The sequence below is a fragment of the Danaus plexippus genome, chromosome 5 (genome assembly GCF_018135715.1).
Source record: "Danaus plexippus chromosome 5, MEX_DaPlex, whole genome shotgun sequence".
Classification (NCBI taxonomy): domain Eukaryota; kingdom Metazoa; phylum Arthropoda; class Insecta; order Lepidoptera; family Nymphalidae; genus Danaus; species Danaus plexippus.
The window spans coordinates 3,482,162-3,501,576 of NC_083539.1; the positions used below are offsets into that span (position 1 = coordinate 3,482,162).

General features: G+C 29.8%; 2 protein-coding genes and 2 long non-coding RNA genes across 4 annotated transcripts; 2 read left to right on the forward strand and 2 right to left on the reverse strand.

Moving 5' to 3' along the window:
* Positions 1–3,280: 3,280 nt before the first annotated feature.
* LOC116769037 (uncharacterized) lies at positions 3,281–4,838 on the forward strand. Its single transcript, XR_009753794.1, has 2 exons — positions 3,281–3,412; positions 4,291–4,838. It is a non-coding gene; the product is annotated as an uncharacterized LOC116769037 (long non-coding RNA).
* An 888-nt stretch (positions 4,839–5,726) lies between these two features.
* LOC116768990 (uncharacterized) lies at positions 5,727–7,635 on the reverse strand. The gene is made up of 5 exons (XM_032659946.2): positions 7,475–7,635; positions 7,008–7,193; positions 6,554–6,777; positions 6,322–6,471; positions 5,727–5,925 (listed from the first exon to the last, which is right to left on the reverse strand). Exons 1-5 carry the CDS (start codon positions 7,482–7,484, stop codon positions 5,827–5,829), a joined length of 669 nt encoding a protein of 222 aa, XP_032515837.1. The 5' UTR covers positions 7,485–7,635; the 3' UTR covers positions 5,727–5,826.
* Positions 7,636–7,991: 356 nt separating this feature from the next.
* Positions 7,992–9,657, forward strand: LOC116769245 (uncharacterized). The gene is made up of 4 exons (XM_061529418.1): positions 7,992–8,741; positions 8,950–9,054; positions 9,189–9,333; positions 9,430–9,657. The coding sequence occupies exons 1-4, from the start codon at positions 7,992–7,994 to the stop codon at positions 9,588–9,590; spliced, it is 1,161 nt and encodes a 386-aa protein (XP_061385402.1). The 3' UTR covers positions 9,591–9,657.
* A 1,273-nt stretch (positions 9,658–10,930) lies between these two features.
* On the reverse strand, positions 10,931–11,688 carry LOC133320672 (uncharacterized). The gene is made up of 2 exons (XR_009753877.1): positions 11,511–11,688; positions 10,931–11,402 (listed from the first exon to the last, which is right to left on the reverse strand). It is a non-coding gene; the product is annotated as an uncharacterized LOC133320672 (long non-coding RNA).
* Positions 11,689–19,415: the final 7,727 nt, after the last annotated feature.

Sequence of the window (19,415 nt, forward strand, 5' to 3'; positions counted from 1 at the left end):
GTTTTCTAAACTTACCCTTTTTGCTGATTAGTTAAAGATAATTAATAAATTAAAAAGCCCAAATCAAATAGAAAAATAGTTTGGACTTTAATATTTACAATAAAATATAGTAATTCCTTAATTCACAGTACCTTTTCAACTATAATATTTTAATGATATGTGTGTTGTTTATATACATTATTATTTTAAACTTAACAAAAATACCTGAAACCTAACTCAACCCTTTGTACAATAACAACAAGGGTATGAGTATTCTTTCAACGAAGCTTCTATAGTTTTAATGACCATAAATATATATATATTTTTCATTACATTGACAATGCACTGTAATTGTAATACTGCCAATAACTTAATTTCATACAAAGTACGTATTAATTATCGGCATAATAGAGAACAAGGAGAAAGTCTGTTTAGCCAAAGTCAAAGTTATGTCACAGTTTAATTTCTTTATTATTAAATGTTTAAAGGTTTCAATCAATCTTATACTTGGAGCAAAATTTTTCCATATTTTATTTAGTTTATATATATGTGAAATAAAAGTGATGTCAAATCTCTATATTCCATTGTTCACTTTGATTGAATTGGATTGATTTTTGAACGGTATTCTCAATTATGATATTATATATGTATGAAAGTTAATAAAAATCCCAAAATTGATGATAAAACCCCACGGTCGCTTATGGCTCCAAACAGCTTCCCATTAATGTCTACTGTTTGAATTCAATTATTCAAGTGGGAATTTATTTTATAAAGGGAGCTTGTTGTTACATTTAACTGTTGTACTCCAAACTAAATGTTTTTACATTTTTACCAACGTTTTAAACTCAATGAAAATGTTGAACAAATCTCAGTAAAAGTCTCAAAAGATTACCCGAAGAGGATTTCAGACATCAAATATATTTATTTATTAATTAGGCAATAGACTCACAAGTTTTGTAAATTCCTTTTTTATCAAATATAATAATTGAAAGGAAGTAAATAAGTAATTATTCAATAAGTTGAATATATCTTATACACAACAATCAATAGGTAAAGTTGCAGAATATTACACCCGATTCAGATTACCATAACAATAAATAATAAATTCTTTAGTCACATTAACAGACAAACCATAAATTTCACATTTTAAGATTATTAATTTGGAAGTATAGTTAGTATGAAAAATTATAGTTTTCTCAAAGTGTCTCATTTTAACAATGGCATCATGTTACAGGCGTGGAGTCCAAAGTTTTTGTAATAAGAGCGACTATACTTGTGAGCTTCTTAAATATGCTCTATGTTATTTTTTGGTTAATTCAATATATTTAATACTGCTTACAAGAACTTGTCTTAAATACACAAACTTGTAGAAGTAAAACCTTCTGATACCAAATTTCATGTAAGCGCTGAGGCAGCACGGAATATCGTGGCTTGTGATATGTGACCAAAAGATAGAATTCTTGTTTAATTAATTACAGCTCGTCGTCTACTATTTAATAGAGACTCCAATTTCTTTACTACATACTGTTCTTAGCAATGTTAGAATAATATCGGTCCAGTAGATTTACAGTATCAGCTCGTTTACAGAATGATTTTAAGTTACATATCCGAATGATAACTCGATTCAGTACCTCACGCGCCCTAGTGTAATTGGTAAATGATAATAATGTCTGTTTTTTATTGATTAAGTATTTCATATTTAATTATATTTAATTATTTTTAAATGTGCCAGTATATTATATCGCAGTCATTGGTATGTGTGTTGATATATTATTTCAAAAGTCCAGCTGTGAGTGTTATCAACGACTCAAGATAAGATAGTATTGCCAAATTTTTGATTTTGTTGCTTTGGATTTTCCTTCCCTAGTCTCATCTCTAGAACTCTTTCAAACAATTTCTTTTACGGAAAAAGCTGTGAAGGTAAGTTTTTATATTATAGTGATATGCTTGTATATAATATTGGCTTTGGTATAAATTTTTTTATCAATAAATATCTATTCTGATTATCTTTATCCAGTGAACGTATTGTGTTTAAATTTCTTCGATTTTATTTTTATTAAATATCTACTTAAAACATTTCAGACTATTGTTATAAACACAACATAATAACTACATATATGTAATATTCAAAAATGGAGTATGAAAAATAAAAAAATCACTGACATTAACAGAATGCTAGTATTTGAAATGTTGCTTTCTAGTTCCTTTAGAATGAAATATCTTGCCTTGAAGTGTTATTGCTCTGGTTGGAGGTTCGAGACTTCCGCTCGTGGCGATGAAATTGTTTTTCTTACATTTTATATTTGAATTTAGCCTCTTGTATATAGGAATATTACTTAAAACATACATGGTGTTATGGTAGTCTGACCGAACTAGTGCTGGTCTTCAATTCAACAGAGTTTTATGTTCGGAATACGATTTCTTAAATCGAATTACTGACTACCATGGAATCCTTCAAAGATTTCAATGTTTTTGGTCATTTCCTAAATACTAATATAGTTAATATTAAGCATTTAACATTGTAACAAAACTGTGTATGAGATAACAACAATCGTTATCAAGTAATTATGATAAAAATAAGAAATACAAAGCATTCGTTACTTGGAAATACATTTTATTTATTTCACTGAACAACTGAAATCTGGGTTAAAAACACTTTTTATAATAATTGTATATTCCAGACTGAATAATGGGAAATTGTAGCACGTCTTGCTGTAGTTGCGGTTGCTGCGATTGCTGTGATTGCTGCGAGTGCAATTGTAACCAAGGCTGCAGCAGCGGCAATGGATCGTGCTGCGGTTGCTGTTGCTGTTGCAGAAACAACAACGACAATTGGAATCCTGGCCCTGAGATTATCGATAATAATCCCGGTGGAGTCGTCATTGTTGAACCAAGACCTGGCGGAAGATGGTGATAAACTAATATCGATAGAATTGTAATTAAACAACCTTCATTGAACAGCATTTGTTTTGTAAATTAATATTTGATTATTTTACTGAAAACTGTGTATGTTTTTTATAAATAAAATAAAAATATATATTTTTTTAATAATATTTTTTACTTAGAACCGTCTATCTAAATAGCAACCATCAAGAGCTTTGATATAAAATATTCCTAATATATGATAACAATTAATTAATAGTATTTTTTGTTTGTCTGTCACCTAACAACTTTACAAAAATAAGTATGATCTAAGACCTAAAAAGCGTCATAGTCTGCTAAAGTACGTATTTCCACCAGATAGTACATTGTCGACATAACGATATGAATTTGAAAAAAAAAATTTTTTTTGATTGTATTTATCTAATCGCCCTGACACATTTACTTTGAAATGCCAATACCCAAATATATGAGCAAACACTCAATGAATATATAGTTGGTAACACACTGTTACTGAAACAATTTGTATTAAGGAAAATAAAAGTAATTCCTGGTGAGTAACTTTAGCTTATTTAACATCGATCATGGACGTTAATAATTATTTAACTGTAATGAGATCTAAGACTTTCGCGAGTTTTATTAATTTAAATGAAACTAATATATTTCGGTTATAATACGCGGATTATATTATTTTAAAACTACATAATCCCGATGTTTCGGTTACTTTTCAGCAACCGTGATCACGGGCTGACGAAATGTGAATATCTGTCAGTCGGTCCTTGTTATGTCTTTATATTTGTGTATATAGTTTCATTTAAATTATTTAACTGTGTCTATTTTAATGAAAACCCTAACACATTTGTTTGCTTTCATTCATTTTCTTTGTATTTTCAAAATAATTTATTAAGTGAAGCGAGCGGTACTCCATACTAGCCACTCAGGTCATTCATCCACGGAGATTTCAGCAACCGAAGGTCCAATCGAGAGGAGGTTTTTTGTTCGATAGTCCAGTTATCTGGGGTTGTTTTTATAAAAAAAAATTTGATTAGATCTCCAAAGTCAAATTTAGGGCCGGAAAGCGAAAGCCAGAAAAAAACGCTGAGGTCGCTTCATACAATTTGCATCGTAGATTTTTTATTGAGCATAGAGAGAAAAAATGCGAAGGTGCATCTCCCAGTATAATGTTCATTATTATAAAATATACTCAAAAATCATCCTAAGATGATCTTAGGAATTATATATAATTCCTAAGATGATTTTTGTATAGTACGTATCTGTATCTGTATTCTGTATCTTCAAAGGCTAGTCACATTTTATAACTTTCACCTCAGGCGTGAAGGTTTACCTTATTAATGTAAAAACGTTAGGGAATAGGAATTATACGAAATATCCATGATTAAACAACATTTGCTGATTTTAATTAATGTCCAGACAGATCAAAAATGGGTGCATGCTTCAGCAACTGTAATCCGTGCGCTTGTCTTCCTTGCTGTTGTTGCTGCAACGATGACAGCAACTATAATGACGGAGGCGGCGGAGTTGTTATTAACGACAACAATCCTGGAGGAGGAACTGTCGTTGTTAACCAAGGATAGCATAACAACTTCACAGGACTTCTAGCTTATCGTTACTGATGAATTAGTCAAATCAATCATAGTTCTTAACTTATACTTATTTCAATGATAACTTCTTGAATATTTACTGTATGCAATTTTTAAATTGCATTTCATGTAATTTAAAATATTTTCGGATAACTCAATTTTTAAATTTATACCGATTGTAAATTTATTTTGAGTGATTTCAATCACGGTTCTAGGTATCAGTAAATTTTCGTCTAAGTGATAATGGAAGGGATCAAAGTACTGTTGATTTTTAATCTTTAAGAAACGTGATAGTTTTTATCATATAATGTAATGTGTAACAAAAAATACATGTATTATGTTTGTTTGTGTATCAAATAAATATAGCTATAATCTTTATCATTCTATTTCTTGTTAATAGAGTACTTACAATAACAGATTCACGTAAAACAATAATGTAGACATTCTACATTGTAAATAATGAAATAAAGAAATTCAGGTCCATTATGTCTTTAAATAGACTTCATACATTTTTATAAATAATTAAAATTATCATAGTCCACGAACCTTCAAATATTTTATGTTCTTCAACTTTTATTTATCAATATATGCCTTTGGAACATATTTATTTACAATGGCTATTCTGGTATCAGGAATTTTAAAAAGTAATTCACAATAGCATCTAGATAAGCTGATACAATTGACTTTACATAAGAATTGTATAATTTTGGATTACTTTCTCGGTAGCCTTACCATACGTTTGCATTACCACAATACGTACGAGTACGAAGCGTTTGCAGTATTTCATTCATACATTTTCTCAAATGATAATATGAAAATCAATATACTTTCTTTAATATATTTAAAATTATATATTCTTTAATTAGGTTGAAAATTTTCCTTTGAAATGCAACTTTAAATTGTATGTTATATTTACTATGGGAATGGGTAATTAAAAAAAATAACAACTTTAAAGACAAAGACTTAACATTATTTATAAATGATTCATTTTAATTATTTACTGCATTTCTTATCATTATTTCTGTTAAAATAACAAGTGATGATAAGTTTATTAAGTAGTCAGCAAGACTTTTTTAGTTCCTTCCGTTTTATTATGTTTTTTAAGACATTTTATTATTATTTAGGACTACGATATTTTATTATACCAAAAACAAGTTCCACTCCATGAATACGATTATTAAAAATGATGATGGTATAGATATTTTGCCTTTCGTAAAATTCTTAAACAAAAAGGGAGCGTTCAGTAAGAGACCTAGAGGGAGCGTACTTTAGATAATTAAATTTTTATTACGTAATACATGATAATTATACGATTTACAAAAATATAAAATATAAGGTGAAAAAAAATAATGTTTATTAAACACTTTTAATTATAACCTTCCTCGTAACATAAAACTTCGTACTGTGCGAAGGATATTTCAACCCCACCGTAAGATATGGAACAACACGAGTTGCTGGGCTGAACCTGGAACACACAACATACACGAAAGTAATCATCAAGAAAAATATTTACCCAAAAAGACGATTGTAAAAAATTTCAAGAAATCTCTTCAACTAAAAAAGGTTTTAATGTGATTAAAATTTTTATATAAATTCATACAGAGAACTTAGTCTGTATGGTGTGATTCATAAAATGAAAATCAAAAATGGTTATTGTTTGAAAGATTTGTTTTTCTTCTTATGTATCCCTACAATTAGACGTAGAATTTTATTAGAATAATGTCATACTTTAATAAATCTAAGTATCCAAACACTTATAGGGATATTGCTTAATTACAGATTTTTTAAAATTTAAATCTTTAATCGTTAATTTGCCTGTTCAAATTAAATATTCTATTCTAAGTTGTAGCTTGGTGATTACCTTGCCAGGTGTCAGAGAGCCCTTGTGTCTCACTCTGGCGAGGTAGAGAGGTTCAGCGTCTTGAGTGTTCCCAGCTATGATGCCTCCCGACGGCACTTGACCGTGGCTCATGGGCACCCATTTTACAGCGATTTGTGGTGCGCACAACACCTTTATATATATAATATTACAAATTGATTTAGTCCAACCATAATAAATAAAGGAATATCAATTATAATGATTCAGTCATTACCTCAAAGTTATGTACTGGAACCTCTCTGCCACCAAAAGGAATGTAGGCCGCTCGATGTTTAATGGCTAATTTTCCAGGCACGAGGTTCCCGTTGTAGTGGGCTCTGATGGCCCACAAGGGGCTGTTATCCCAACCTTCTCTGCCAGCCAGAAAGGCCCTGCCGTACAGGGAATGCGCCTCGTGAGGTGTAGAAGGCACCCAATCGATGACGTCACTTTCAATATCTAAAATAAATAAGTATATAACAATTTAAATATATTTTCATTATTTTCACTCCCTTATAATAGAGGCAAATCGAAAACGATATGACATTTTAAGATGCACGTTAATCTAAATCATTTGTTAATAATTCTTTTTCAATTTCTTAAGTTCTGTTAGTTCAGGTTGGATTATATAATTTCTTGGAAGAGTCGTTTTATAATAAGTCTTATCTCTTCTTGTTATATACACTTACTATCAATAACTATAGGAGGTTCGGGCGCTGGTTGCGGGGGATAAATGTAATTAGTCACGTAGGTAGGATTGTTACTTTCAGGGTACATCGGCATCATAACGGGGGCTGGAACGTACGTAAACGCCCCGGGGGCTGTGCTTGGGGGTGGCGGGTACCCATAGTATGGAGGAGGCCCACTAGGAGGATCTGAAATTTTATTATCAAATCTATTAATATAGCATTAAAGGTTTCACTTCACAAAGAAGCATCAGAAATGATTTTAACTTCATAATCTCAAAATACGACTATATGGCCAAATATTTGAAATAAATTTATTTAATCAATCAATTCAATATATAAAATATAATATTAATGGTAAGTACAAAAGAAATTATTTCATAATAAATACATTGATTTGATTACATCATCAACATAATTAGTTTTTATATTTTTATAAATATATTTTTAATCTATATATAGGTACTTACGATAAGCCATTTCTTAGCTAGTAATCAGAAAAGTTTCGACGGCACTAACTAAATAAGCCTACGTCGTTATTATTTGCTTTGTTAGTTTTGTTTATATAACTTCACAGTATTGCCAGAAGGCTTCCTGGCGATATGTCCATCGATTTCTTTGTGGAAACCAACCAATATCAGACGCTAAAAATTCTACCTGCCGATAAGATAATCCATTTATCTTTCGAATAATTGATTAGATATAATTTGAAAATTCTATTGAAAATGAATAAGTATTGCAGTATTTTTTTATATTTAAATACGGTTTTGCTAGTCGATGAGAATTGTTTGAAATGGTAATTAAAAAAACGTGTTCATTCGTTATCATATCAGTGGAATATAATTAAAATGTCATTACATGTTTCTGTCATTACATCTATTGTTAGTTAAATATTACTTTTATTAATAAAAAAAAATTAAACAATAAATGAAATTGAAAAATGGCTACCAGTCTATTTGGCCACTCCAGTCGCTTAAGAAGTCCATAATGTTTTATTTCTACTTCAGAGGCTTTAGCATTATTTGTTCTATTTTTGGCTTGTCTAAACCTCTTGTATCATCACAACCAGATTATAATCCATCAATTTTCTCATGGAGAACATTATGGTCGTTAGTTGTTGTTGCGTCTTTAATAATATTTAGTGTGTTTCAAATGAAAATAGATATGAATTCCATCGTAGATTCAATACACAGTGAAATATCGTACACAAACAACGTTATTGTTAGCGTTATAATTATTCTAAACAACATTACCAACTGGGAGAAAATATATAGAATGTATGACGTATTTGACAAGGTTAACCGTGAACTGAAATTAAGACCAAATAGTATAAAAATGATGTCATTAAAGTTGTATGTATGGTTTTTTATTGAACTGTCCTTATTATCGATATTTGCTATTCTTGAAATTACATACGTCGTTCAACCATATGTTATAATCATTCGGATACCAGTTTTTCTTTCCATATTCCATTTAATAGTACATTTATCATTAATGTTATCGGTTTTGAAAGTTATTAATTTTAATATGCTAGAACTTCTAAAAAAAAATAGCACAGATGACGTTGTAATATATAGCTATGAAACAACAACAGGCGCTGTGTCATATATATTCAACTACAATATTTATTTTCCTTATGTGAAGTCTGATATTGTTATTGATTTAAAAATTCTTTGTAAAATATACGATGATCTGTGCAGCTGTTTGCAATTATTAGAAAAATGTCATGGAGTTGATGTAAGTTTCAAAAAATATTAAATTAAATTTCGATTTTAAATAACACTTTATATTTTGGGTTAAAACAATACAATTTTTTATATATTTTTTGTTAAATAATAATATCTAATGATGATATTGGTGTTATAGTTTTTAAAACAGATTTATACATGTAACTTATATATATTGTATTAAATATTATTATGTGGACACAGTGTAGGATTAATATTTTATTTACTGTAGCATATATGAACATATTTTGAAGGTCCTATTAACTATTTGGTTAATGTTTACAAATGCTGTTGCTGCAGTAACTATAATTACTAAAAACGAGGTAAGTATATCTTTAATAACACTAACAATTTCTTTCACAAATGAATATCTAAGAGAAAACTATTACTAGCTGTCTTTAATTTGTTATACAATGAAAAAGATTTTGTTTCTCTTTCAATAGTACTTTGGTTACAGACGACAGAGCCATCTTTAGAGATAATAAAGGCTGTTGAAGTTATATTATGGTTTTGTGTTGGATGCTTCATAGACGAGCAAATGACTCAAGAGGTCGAATACACGCAACTGCTAGTAATAAAAAATTTAATTAATTTCAAATGCGGTAGGTGTAAGTTACAATATTAGTTAGGACGAATTGATACAACAATATACAGATTATGGTGGCGTAGTCTCAATACATTTAACATTTTTTTTTCAGACAAGAACAGAAAAGAAGTACTGAATACTTTTAATACAGTGATAAATTCAAATCGCCTACAATTCCGTGCATGCAATCTCTATCGTATGAATTATGGGACGATCCTTGGGACTGTTGTTAGCGTCATCACTTACAGTATTATAGCGGTTCAACTGTTGTAAATGCATGAACATTTTAACAAAATAATATTAAATGTATGGAATGAAAGCTTGTCACTTTAATAGACTTTAATGACAATGCAAAAAAAATTATTTTTGTTAGTTTCGAAACTATATTTTGTTTTGTTATTGCTAAGCGTCGTCGGATTATTTTAATATTTTAAACGTATTTTGTCACCTTTTATATCAGTTATCTCGAAATTTAAATTGAAATTCTAGTATGAGTTTATATTCTTCTAGTTGTAAAAAATCTTATTCTTTATTTAATATAATTACACTTGCTATTATGTTTACAAAATAATTTTATTGAACTGGTCATTTTACACTACTTTTTCATATAAGACCAAGCCTTAAATATTAATTAAAATGAAATAAGATCCATTTCAATTAGGTGTATGAGGTTTTATCGCTACTGCAATTATTTATTTTTCATGAAAAATATTTAGGACATTTTAGACGTGTATTAATTGCTTATAGAACATACTTTATATTTAAATAATATGAACGCCTTGTGTTAATTATATTGCAAATTGTTTTAATGACGGCACTTCTCTTTTTTCCCTTTGTGTGTAGACTATATTAGGTGCATATGAATAAGTTTATATTTCATACAAATAATTATTATAATATTAGTTGAACTTTATACAATGTACCTTTTAACGTATGATATAACATAGTTTATGTAAATGGATGTCCATGAAATTAATTTTTAAGTATTAAATTTCCTCATACGTCATGCTTTTAAAATAGATTACAATAGTATTAGTCTTTAAGATAAAAAAAATATTATAAAACAATCATTACAAAAATGCTAGTTTTAATTTAATTGTAATATACAAATTCAAACATTAGCGATTTACGTAACTTCATCTAAATATCATTTGTAAAAAAAACTTTATCTTGAGATTAAATTTGATTATTCATAATAATTTCACGCCTGTATCACGTAGGCTTTGAGTAGAGACAATTTAGTAGAATAACAAAAACTGCAACACACGTCGTTAGTCTTGAAGATCTTGTAATATACTTTAGAAGGTTATACTCTGTCTTATATTCTGTCTGTAATTCTTCTTCATCTTATCTGGAGGTATCTGAACTTTCAAATATTTATTCGTTCTAGTAGGACTCTCCAGTTACATTGCTTCTATTACCAAAAATTTAAAATAATATACGAAAATTGCATATGACTAAGGAAGTTTGTTTAGGTAGGAACTGTTGACTGAGCAAAACTAAATCGATACCACTTTTGAATTAACGCCTTCTCTTTGAATATGTCAATAGAAAGTTAAGGCATGTGAGCAATAACATAAGAATTAGGATTAAGTATAGTGATAAAATAAAAATTAATTATAATCTTAGTTTATTTTAATAAATAATAAGTTTAATTAAAATTAATATGCCATAAAGGAAACTATTATCTCCTTTGTAAAAAATATTCGTTCATCAATAACGCATCACTTTTCAAACATAATCAGTGTCAGATAAGAAGAAAATTTACTGATATCCTATTATCAACACTTTTCCATTTGCAATAAATATTCCAGAAGGATCGAGATTCGTATAAATCATATACATTTTTACATTTCTCTAAAGCATGGATCGTATCTCGTTCGTGGCGGCATCATAGAGGGTAACGAGGTCTTCCTCAGAGCCGACGCACTCATGAAGCAAGAGTTGGGCTGAAAGGTGGACGGCGCTGGGTTAAAACAAGGGCCCATACTGATACGTCGCTGTCCTTGAGGCGTGGGCATAACATTGTAAGGAACACTTGGTACTCCGCAAGTCATCATGGGATTCTGAATTGGACGCTGCATTCTAAAAATAATAATGATAATGACTTAATAATAAAATATTTTTTATATATGAGACATAATTTGGAATCTAAAAATACATATTCGAATGTGAATAAAAAAAAATACTCACGTTTATTTTGATGAAATATGCCAATAAAAAATTGTCGACTGCTCTTTACAAAACTGTCACTTGGTAGCTCGAGTTCTTGTTAATAGATATATATTATTTTGCATCACACCTATTTTATACTGCTTTTTTATCAGTTTACACATTATCTGATCTGATCTGCCGCTTGATTAATATTCTATTTTTAGCAATGTTTCGTTCGATTTTGGATTTTAATATTGATAACGATGTTTATTCTAAAACAAACATACAAAATAGGAAAAAATCATATTGTGACAACAATATTTTTACAAACGACCGAATATTAAGTATAATGTTTCTTACATTCATATCATTTGTTAAGTATTTCTTTGGTTTCTTGAGATATTGCTTCTAATATTTTATTAATCTGTTATTTACTTGCGATTGAGTGCTCTTATAATATACAATGTTTGACCCTCACTAGTTATATTTTTATGGGCCATTAACTCATAGTACTATAGTACTGGAATCTGGATACCTGGAGAATTTATGTGATGCAAAAAAAATACTTTACCAAGTGCTTAAGCTATAGAAAGTGATGATTATAACGAATGGTAATTTAATTTTTTAATATATATTTTTGTATGAAAGTCAATAAAAGAACATTTTTTATATTAATATTAAGTGACTATGTGTACATTGTTTATACAGAAATCTTGAAACTTGAAAGTTACATTTTAAAGCAGGGAATAAATTCATCGAGTTCCGATTTATATTTTTTATGACAGATAACTTGCTCCGACATTCCTATTAATTGAAAATATGACTTAGTACTATAAATTCAAAATTTATCTTGCAATTCGAAAGGGAAGTGTGTTCCTACTTTTAAAGATATGTGATCGATTTAAATACTTGTAAATATATTATTTTTAAAATCAGCCGAATCTGTTTAAAATTATCTTTATTGTTATAACTTCTCAGTATTCCATGGATTCATCTTGTGGGTGACGTTTCCATCGCGTTACAGGGAGAGTAGCTTTAACAGTGTCTGGGACTTGCGACCCATTACGCGCGTTAAACGCTCGCCTCCACAATCCAAACTCCTTTCTCTAAATAATCAAATACTCCAAAACCAAAGCTTATTTATTAAGTCTAACCGCTTCACGTATGATTTCTATAATCCTATCGTGGCAATGCGAGTATAGACTGCTACCCGGGAGTAGCTTACATCCCACCAGCAAATGCTTAGCAGTTCCTCCCCACAGATATAGCAAGTTTGTTCTGTACCTTTACCCCACCTTACTAAATTACTTCGTTCTGAGAGAGTCATTTGGAGCGCATTGAGATAAAATTGTAGCACTGCTGGAGACCAATCATGAATTAAGGTGAGCAATTTTGGTCCTAACCATTCACTCTGTATTTCTTAACTCATTGCATGGATCTTATTTTTGGCATTCTCTTCATACAGAATAAAATACATTAATATATCAGTATCGTTTGCCTTCTTACTTCATCCTAACCTTACTCTTTTACTTTGTGCTCCTATCATAAACTGTTTATTGAATTGAAGTCGTGATCTTAGCTTTTGGTCATCTTTTTCTTTTGGGAACGATGAACGACGTCACTATGTAATATCCCCATTATACATATCCTATAAACACATATTGCGGATAGTATAATTTTACGATGTAATTTATTTAGTTGCAGATTGATCTCAAACTGAATCATTAAGTGTACAAAGTGTGCTTACGTAATCATTCCAACGTTAACAAAAATCAGAGCGGCATATACTAACAGATAGATAAATTGTTAGACTTATATTAAGCCCCGCTCACAAAATATATTTTCATGATACTAATCTCAATCGTAAAGATACTTCTAATATTGATTAAAATGTAATTAACGATATTATCATACTACGTTCTATATCATAAATTTATATGTAACTAATTATATATTTATTAATATGTATGTTTAACATAATGATATTTGTATGATTCGTTTGTATTAATTTAAAAAAAATACGGTTTTGGGACATCACTACACGTTTTTTAGTAATTTACAACTACATAATCCCGACGCGACGTTTCGGTTCCTTTACAGCAGCCATGATCACAGGCAGAAGAGATGAAATTATTTTTCAGTAGTAATTTCCGAAAAACCGATGCCGAACAAAAACTTAAACCGCCTCCAAATTACTTTTATTAAAATAAATCTCATACTTTAAACTTAATGTTACATAACTATGTATTCCATGTAGGTAAGTTTGTATTATAAAATGGTTACTTATTAATTTAAATTACACTTAATACTACTGATTGATGTACGACCTACTCGAAGTATTCCTGTACAATGCTATGGAAAGTAAAATTGTAATACTAATTTTATTAAATTTTTAAGTTGTGATTAAGCCATCTCGATAAATGAAAATTCTGTATAAATTCTACACATTGTATTACGGTGAGAAAAATGAATTACAAGAAATCATCATCATCATCATCATCATCAGCCTATCGGAAGTCCACTACTGAGCATAAGCCTCTTCTCGCATGGAGAAGGTTTGAGCATTAATCGCCACGCTTGCTCAAGACGGGTTGGCGATTTCAAACTTATAATTTGAAATTATAAGTCCAGGTTTCCTCACGATGTTTTCCTTCACGATCCGTCAGAGGCGTCTAAATACTATTAGAAAGTACATATGACTATGAAAAATCACATTGGTTCTTACCAGGTTCGAACTTTCGCCCTCACGCATGAGAGGCGGTCCTTTAACCTCCAGGCCACCACGACAGAATGTACCTAATTCTTGGCTGCTAATTTATCAATTCATAAATGTACGTTTTAGTTTCGTGAGTTGAATTTTATATCAGATATCTTCTTGTATTACAATGACAAAAATTATTATTAACGATTTTAATTTCTACGTATCAATTTACATTGCGACTCTTACGTTACATAACGTAACAGGGATCCATGGATATAGCAATTCTAGAACACTTAGCACTTCGCAATTCTGTATGATATTCTGAAATAGTTATTCAATAATTTTATATCTATTTAAATATGAGAACTATTTACTTCATTTTCATTTCTATTCAATAGTTTGCTATCATATCTTTTTAATAAATTTTCTATTTCAATTTAAGAAAAACATAATATCAATAGTGTAAATCAAAGTCTATTCAAATGAGAATATCTTTTTACTTTACTATGTATTATTAAGTTGTCCTCTTCTAATCTGTTATTGACTATTATGTGCTTTATCAATTAATATACTATCTGACCGTTATATTATTTGTAATCTATATAAAATAATGTATGAATAAAATTCTATACAACTGGCAAAAATTATAACAAACTTTACAAATATTATCCATTACAAATAAAAGTGACAAACAATGACTAAATATTGTAAAGATAACCAAACGTTTATACCTTTTATCAAATACTTCGCAATAAAGAAGATAAATATATTTTTCTTTCAATTTATTTGTCACACCCAAAACAAATAATAATTTGATAACGAAATGTAAAATTATATCAACTTGAATTTCATTAACATTTTAGAAGTGGGATCATAGGCTGGTAATTAATATCCGAGGAATAAATAATTTAAGAGATGAACATCTAACAATAAGACCAGATATAAAAAATAAATCTTTTTTCCTGACTAGTTCCGAATATAGGAATTACTGAATTTTTGAGAGTTGTCCTTATAAAGTTAAGAATCAATATATAACATTTATGCTTCAACTTTACTTTATGTTAAGAGATTTTTCTCCAAAATAGTAAATAACATCTCGTCTGCCCCTGATCACGGTTGATGAAAAATAACCGAAACGTCGGGAGTATGTAGTTTTCTACAAAAATAAATCACGCGTAGTTCATCCGAAAAATACTAGTTTCATTTAAATGAATAAATCTCGCGAAAATCTTAGATCTCATTATGTGAATAACATGAGTTTTTGGGAATAAATATTTAAGAAATATATATAAAATGAAACTTTATAGCATCAAGAAATCAACTTATATATTGATTTGATATTTGATATGTTAATAATATATATAGAAAAGTGAATTTTCATGACTAAGATAACATTGTGCTATAAATAACTTCGCATATTTCTAAGAATCGGCTCATAATGATATCCAAACAAAAGATAAAGAAAAACGTTTAGTTGAAGCAAGAAGCGTAGTGGTTTCAAAGCTTGGCAGATCCTCCGGAGTAATGATGAAGGAAAATCCGCATCCAAGACGTGGAGTTGGAGTGAAAGATGACGTGAAGCAAGAATCCATTAAGTTGATATGTTGCTGTCCTGGAGAATTGGTTATGGTACTATCAATAACACTTAATACTACATGATATAAAAATTATAAAATTAATGCAACTGAATAAAGTGTAATGAATATAAATAGATTTAGAAGTCACTGTAAAAATTAATCAGTATGAAGGTTTAAACTTTTTCTCGAATTTTATGTCCTATCTATTATACATGTCGCGTAACAGTCGGACAAGAGTGGGGGTATAGTAAAGATCAAAAATGCTAAACTTAAAATATTTATATTCTTACTAATTCTAACAAGAAATTTACAGTATTTGAAACTTTTATATTAATTATTTAAATAATTGTTGGGCTCAGTTTATGCCATGCCTATATAGTAAATGTGATTGAACTTAATACATACATATTTGTGTTTTATCAATATTTGTATTGTCTGATATTCTTTGTTTTCAATATAATAATGTGAGATAAAAATTCCTATTTCAAAAATAGCACAGGTTGTGACAATCATGACAGATAATATATAAATGACTCAACGAATTAATATACTTATAAGCAATAAAATTTCATAATTTTTAATGTAATAGATTCTTTTGTTATACTTCATTTAATAGAATGAACCTTGCAAAAATTATATTACAGTTCATAGATAACGAGAAGACGTTTTTATTTAATTTATAATCCTTTTGTAATTCTATTGACATGTATTTTAAAATGTGGTAGTATTCAGGCGGTGATAATTAATTTTATAAGGCGGTAGAACTTAGCTGTGGTCAATTTACTGCAGCTTTAACATGGTCTGGCTCGACCAGAATGTACCACTCTCTTACAGAAGATCGAAGTGGAGTAATCTTTAATGGCTTCGTTTCGTCTGATGAGTGAGAGAGCCGGTTGCTTTTCCCTGTTCCCATCCTTTCTTCATTCCTGAATAACCTGGCAATAATAATGCTGGCAAAGCATCTGTAATATAAGGACTGTTGTAGACATCTATGGGTGACAGTGACCACTTTCCATCAAGTAGGCCGTCTGCTCGTTTGCCTCTTTGACAAAAAAAATGTAATTCTTAAACCTTCTTGTATCTTTATTCTCAAATATGGAAAATAAATCATGGAAATAAGGAAAAAAACAAAATATAAAACCATGATATTTATGTTTGTTGTATAAACAATTTACCTTAATGTAATCATGACAAAAAATGACACGCCCCCTGTAGCGATAATAAACCTCGGATGATTTATGACAGGAAATTGAAATTCATTATACATTTTTGGCATTATCAAAGCGATAAAGCTTAGTCTCTTGAAATACGATAGCAACGGTTGCGTACAGAACATTCTAAACGCTGTTGCTCAAGCTCGGGGAGCACAGTGTGAATCAAAATACCATCTTAGAATTTCTTTAGGTACACCTTGGCGTCTTAAATTCATTAATCTGATTCATTAATTCCAATGATGAGGCAGCTGCAGTAAAACATAACGTCCTTGCAGTAGTGCCGACATACTTTACTTCAGGAGAATTACTCTTGCAAAGTAATCATAGAACCGGTCGTGAGTGAAATGCAACTGTCATATTTGAGCAGATGTGACTGTTGGCAATGAGAACTGAGGAAAACGGTGTATTTGTGGCCAACATATAGTTATAACCTATCGAAGCATTTCGAGTATATCCCTAAACTAGGCAGCCTCTCGATATTTTATAGGATACACGTCGGAACCCGATTTACTAATTTTTTTGTTTTTCCAACTATTTACGTTATTGTTATTTACTCCTGTTGGTTACTCCTGAAGGTTTTTTATTGGAAAGATACTCATCACCTGTGTTTAGGAAATGATGCAATTATACTTTATCGATTTATGTATTGTTTGATCACGATAAAGATAATATTTGTATTCTATCTTAGATTGTGGGATAAAAATGTCTATCCTAAAAATAGAATGGTCCGAACCAAACATGGCGATTTTTTATATTCATTTTAAAATTAAAATTAGACAATTTAGAATGATCATTACTCGTCACTAGCAGGATTCGAAATTTGATCATCCCTAATATCGTGTTTCAGTGTACAGATTAAGCTTTAGTTCTTACTTGAATCTGTACATTGAGCACCCTATATATTTAACCGTCACACCATTACTAAGGTGATATCTATTGAATTTGTAATGAAGATCCTAGCCAAAGTTTTTTTATTCCAAATTTCCAATATAGAACAATCATTGTAGAGATGGTAACATTAATTTTAAAACAATTATCTTGATAGATAAAGCAAGTGGAATTTGAAACGCAATATTCCGGAGATTGCAGGTTCTATATCCTCTTCATGTCGATGAAATTTTCATAACACAATTAAAAACAATACAAAATCCCAGACCATATTTGTGAGTCGGCGTCCAGACCAGACATATTTCTGTATTCGCAAATTTTAAAGAACGTTGTGTTAATAGAGCTTATGGTTCCTTGCGAAACCTACATCAACTAAGACCGTTAAGGTCAATAAGTATTACGAGCTAACTAACGTACTCGCTAGGAACAGTTTCGTCATAGATTTGTACGCGGTAGAATTGGTTGCAAGAGGCATAAAAACTAAATATTTTTAAAAGACCATCCAGAACTAACATCAATTCATTTTTGGAGCTCACTTTGAAGACAGACATAGTAGGTTCGATTCAAATTTGGTTAGGTAAAGAAACGAGGTTGGACAGAGGTCCCTTTAAACCTACACCTGGGTCGTAAGTCCCAGGCACTGTTAAAGCTCATCCCCCTGCAACGCGTTGAAAACATCATAACACGAAGTCATTTTATAAAAATTTAACACACAAAATACAAAAAAATTAATTGAATAATTGTCTTATTAAAAAGATAAGACGTAACATAATATTCATGTTAAACTTTGCTAAGATCCAGTATCTAAAACTACAGCACGGAATGTATACCGCAAAATTGTTAAATTTTCAATATATAAAGCAATTTCTAGAGGGTAAGAATAATATACTTAATAATTTAATAAATAAACTAGTGTATTCGAGTTTTCCGGTTTTACAAGGCTATGTCAGTGCCAGATTTTTTTTATTCAACTGACTGCTTTTTATAGACTATAGTTATAAATTTTGATATTCTTTTTTCTCTAACTTAGAAATCTTCGATTAAGGGCTATCATATGCCTTCATTTCTGTTATTTTAATAAAAAAGTCCCACAAATGGAATTTTATATTTTCAATGTTCAAAATTATCTCAAGCCATTCAAATATTAATACTTAATTTTGTTAGAATTTTCCTTCTGGTGCTTCAAAAATAAATAAGATAACTCAATATCATATTCGGAGCAAAAATCTATTTCTGCCTTAAGAGTTTCAATTTCGGACCAGGAAGTAGTGAAAGTAAATGCAAATATAAAAATAAAATACTTTATTAAATTATTTTCCTTCGAGAATCTGTCAATAAATCAATTTATATTAATCACCTCAAAAGTACACACAGCACTATCACGACTCGAATAATACTGTGCTATAAATTTCTCCACAATTACTCAAAAATAATTAATCCAATCACGAGATTCGGTTCCGAGAACTTAAAATAATGTTTTAGTTAAAGCAAGGATCGTATCGTGGCCGTTGCGGTGTCGTAGGAGGGCAGGTCTTTCTGAGGTATGAGGCACTCATGAAGCAGG

What these genes read in the sequence shown, in the direction of transcription:
- LOC116769245 (XM_061529418.1), top strand. Translation starts at nt 7,992, where the DNA reads ATGTTTTATTTCTACTTCAGAGGCTTTAGCATTATTTGTTCTATTTTT. An exon ending in AAAAATGTCATGGAGTTGAT is followed by an intron (nt 8,742 to 8,949) that starts GTAAGTTTCAAA and finishes TAGGATTAATAT; the next exon opens with TTTATTTACTGTAGCATATA. An exon ending in CTATAATTACTAAAAACGAG is followed by an intron (nt 9,055 to 9,188) that starts GTAAGTATATCT and finishes CTTTGGTTACAG; the next exon opens with ACGACAGAGCCATCTTTAGA.
- LOC116768990 (XM_032659946.2), bottom strand. An exon ending in TTCCAGTACATAACTTTGAG is followed by an intron (nt 6,472 to 6,553) that starts GTAATGACTGAA and finishes ATATATATAAAG; the next exon opens with GTGTTGTGCGCACCACAAAT. An exon ending in GCTCTCTGACACCTGGCAAG is followed by an intron (nt 5,926 to 6,321) that starts GTAATCACCAAG and finishes TGTGTGTTCCAG; the next exon opens with GTTCAGCCCAGCAACTCGTG.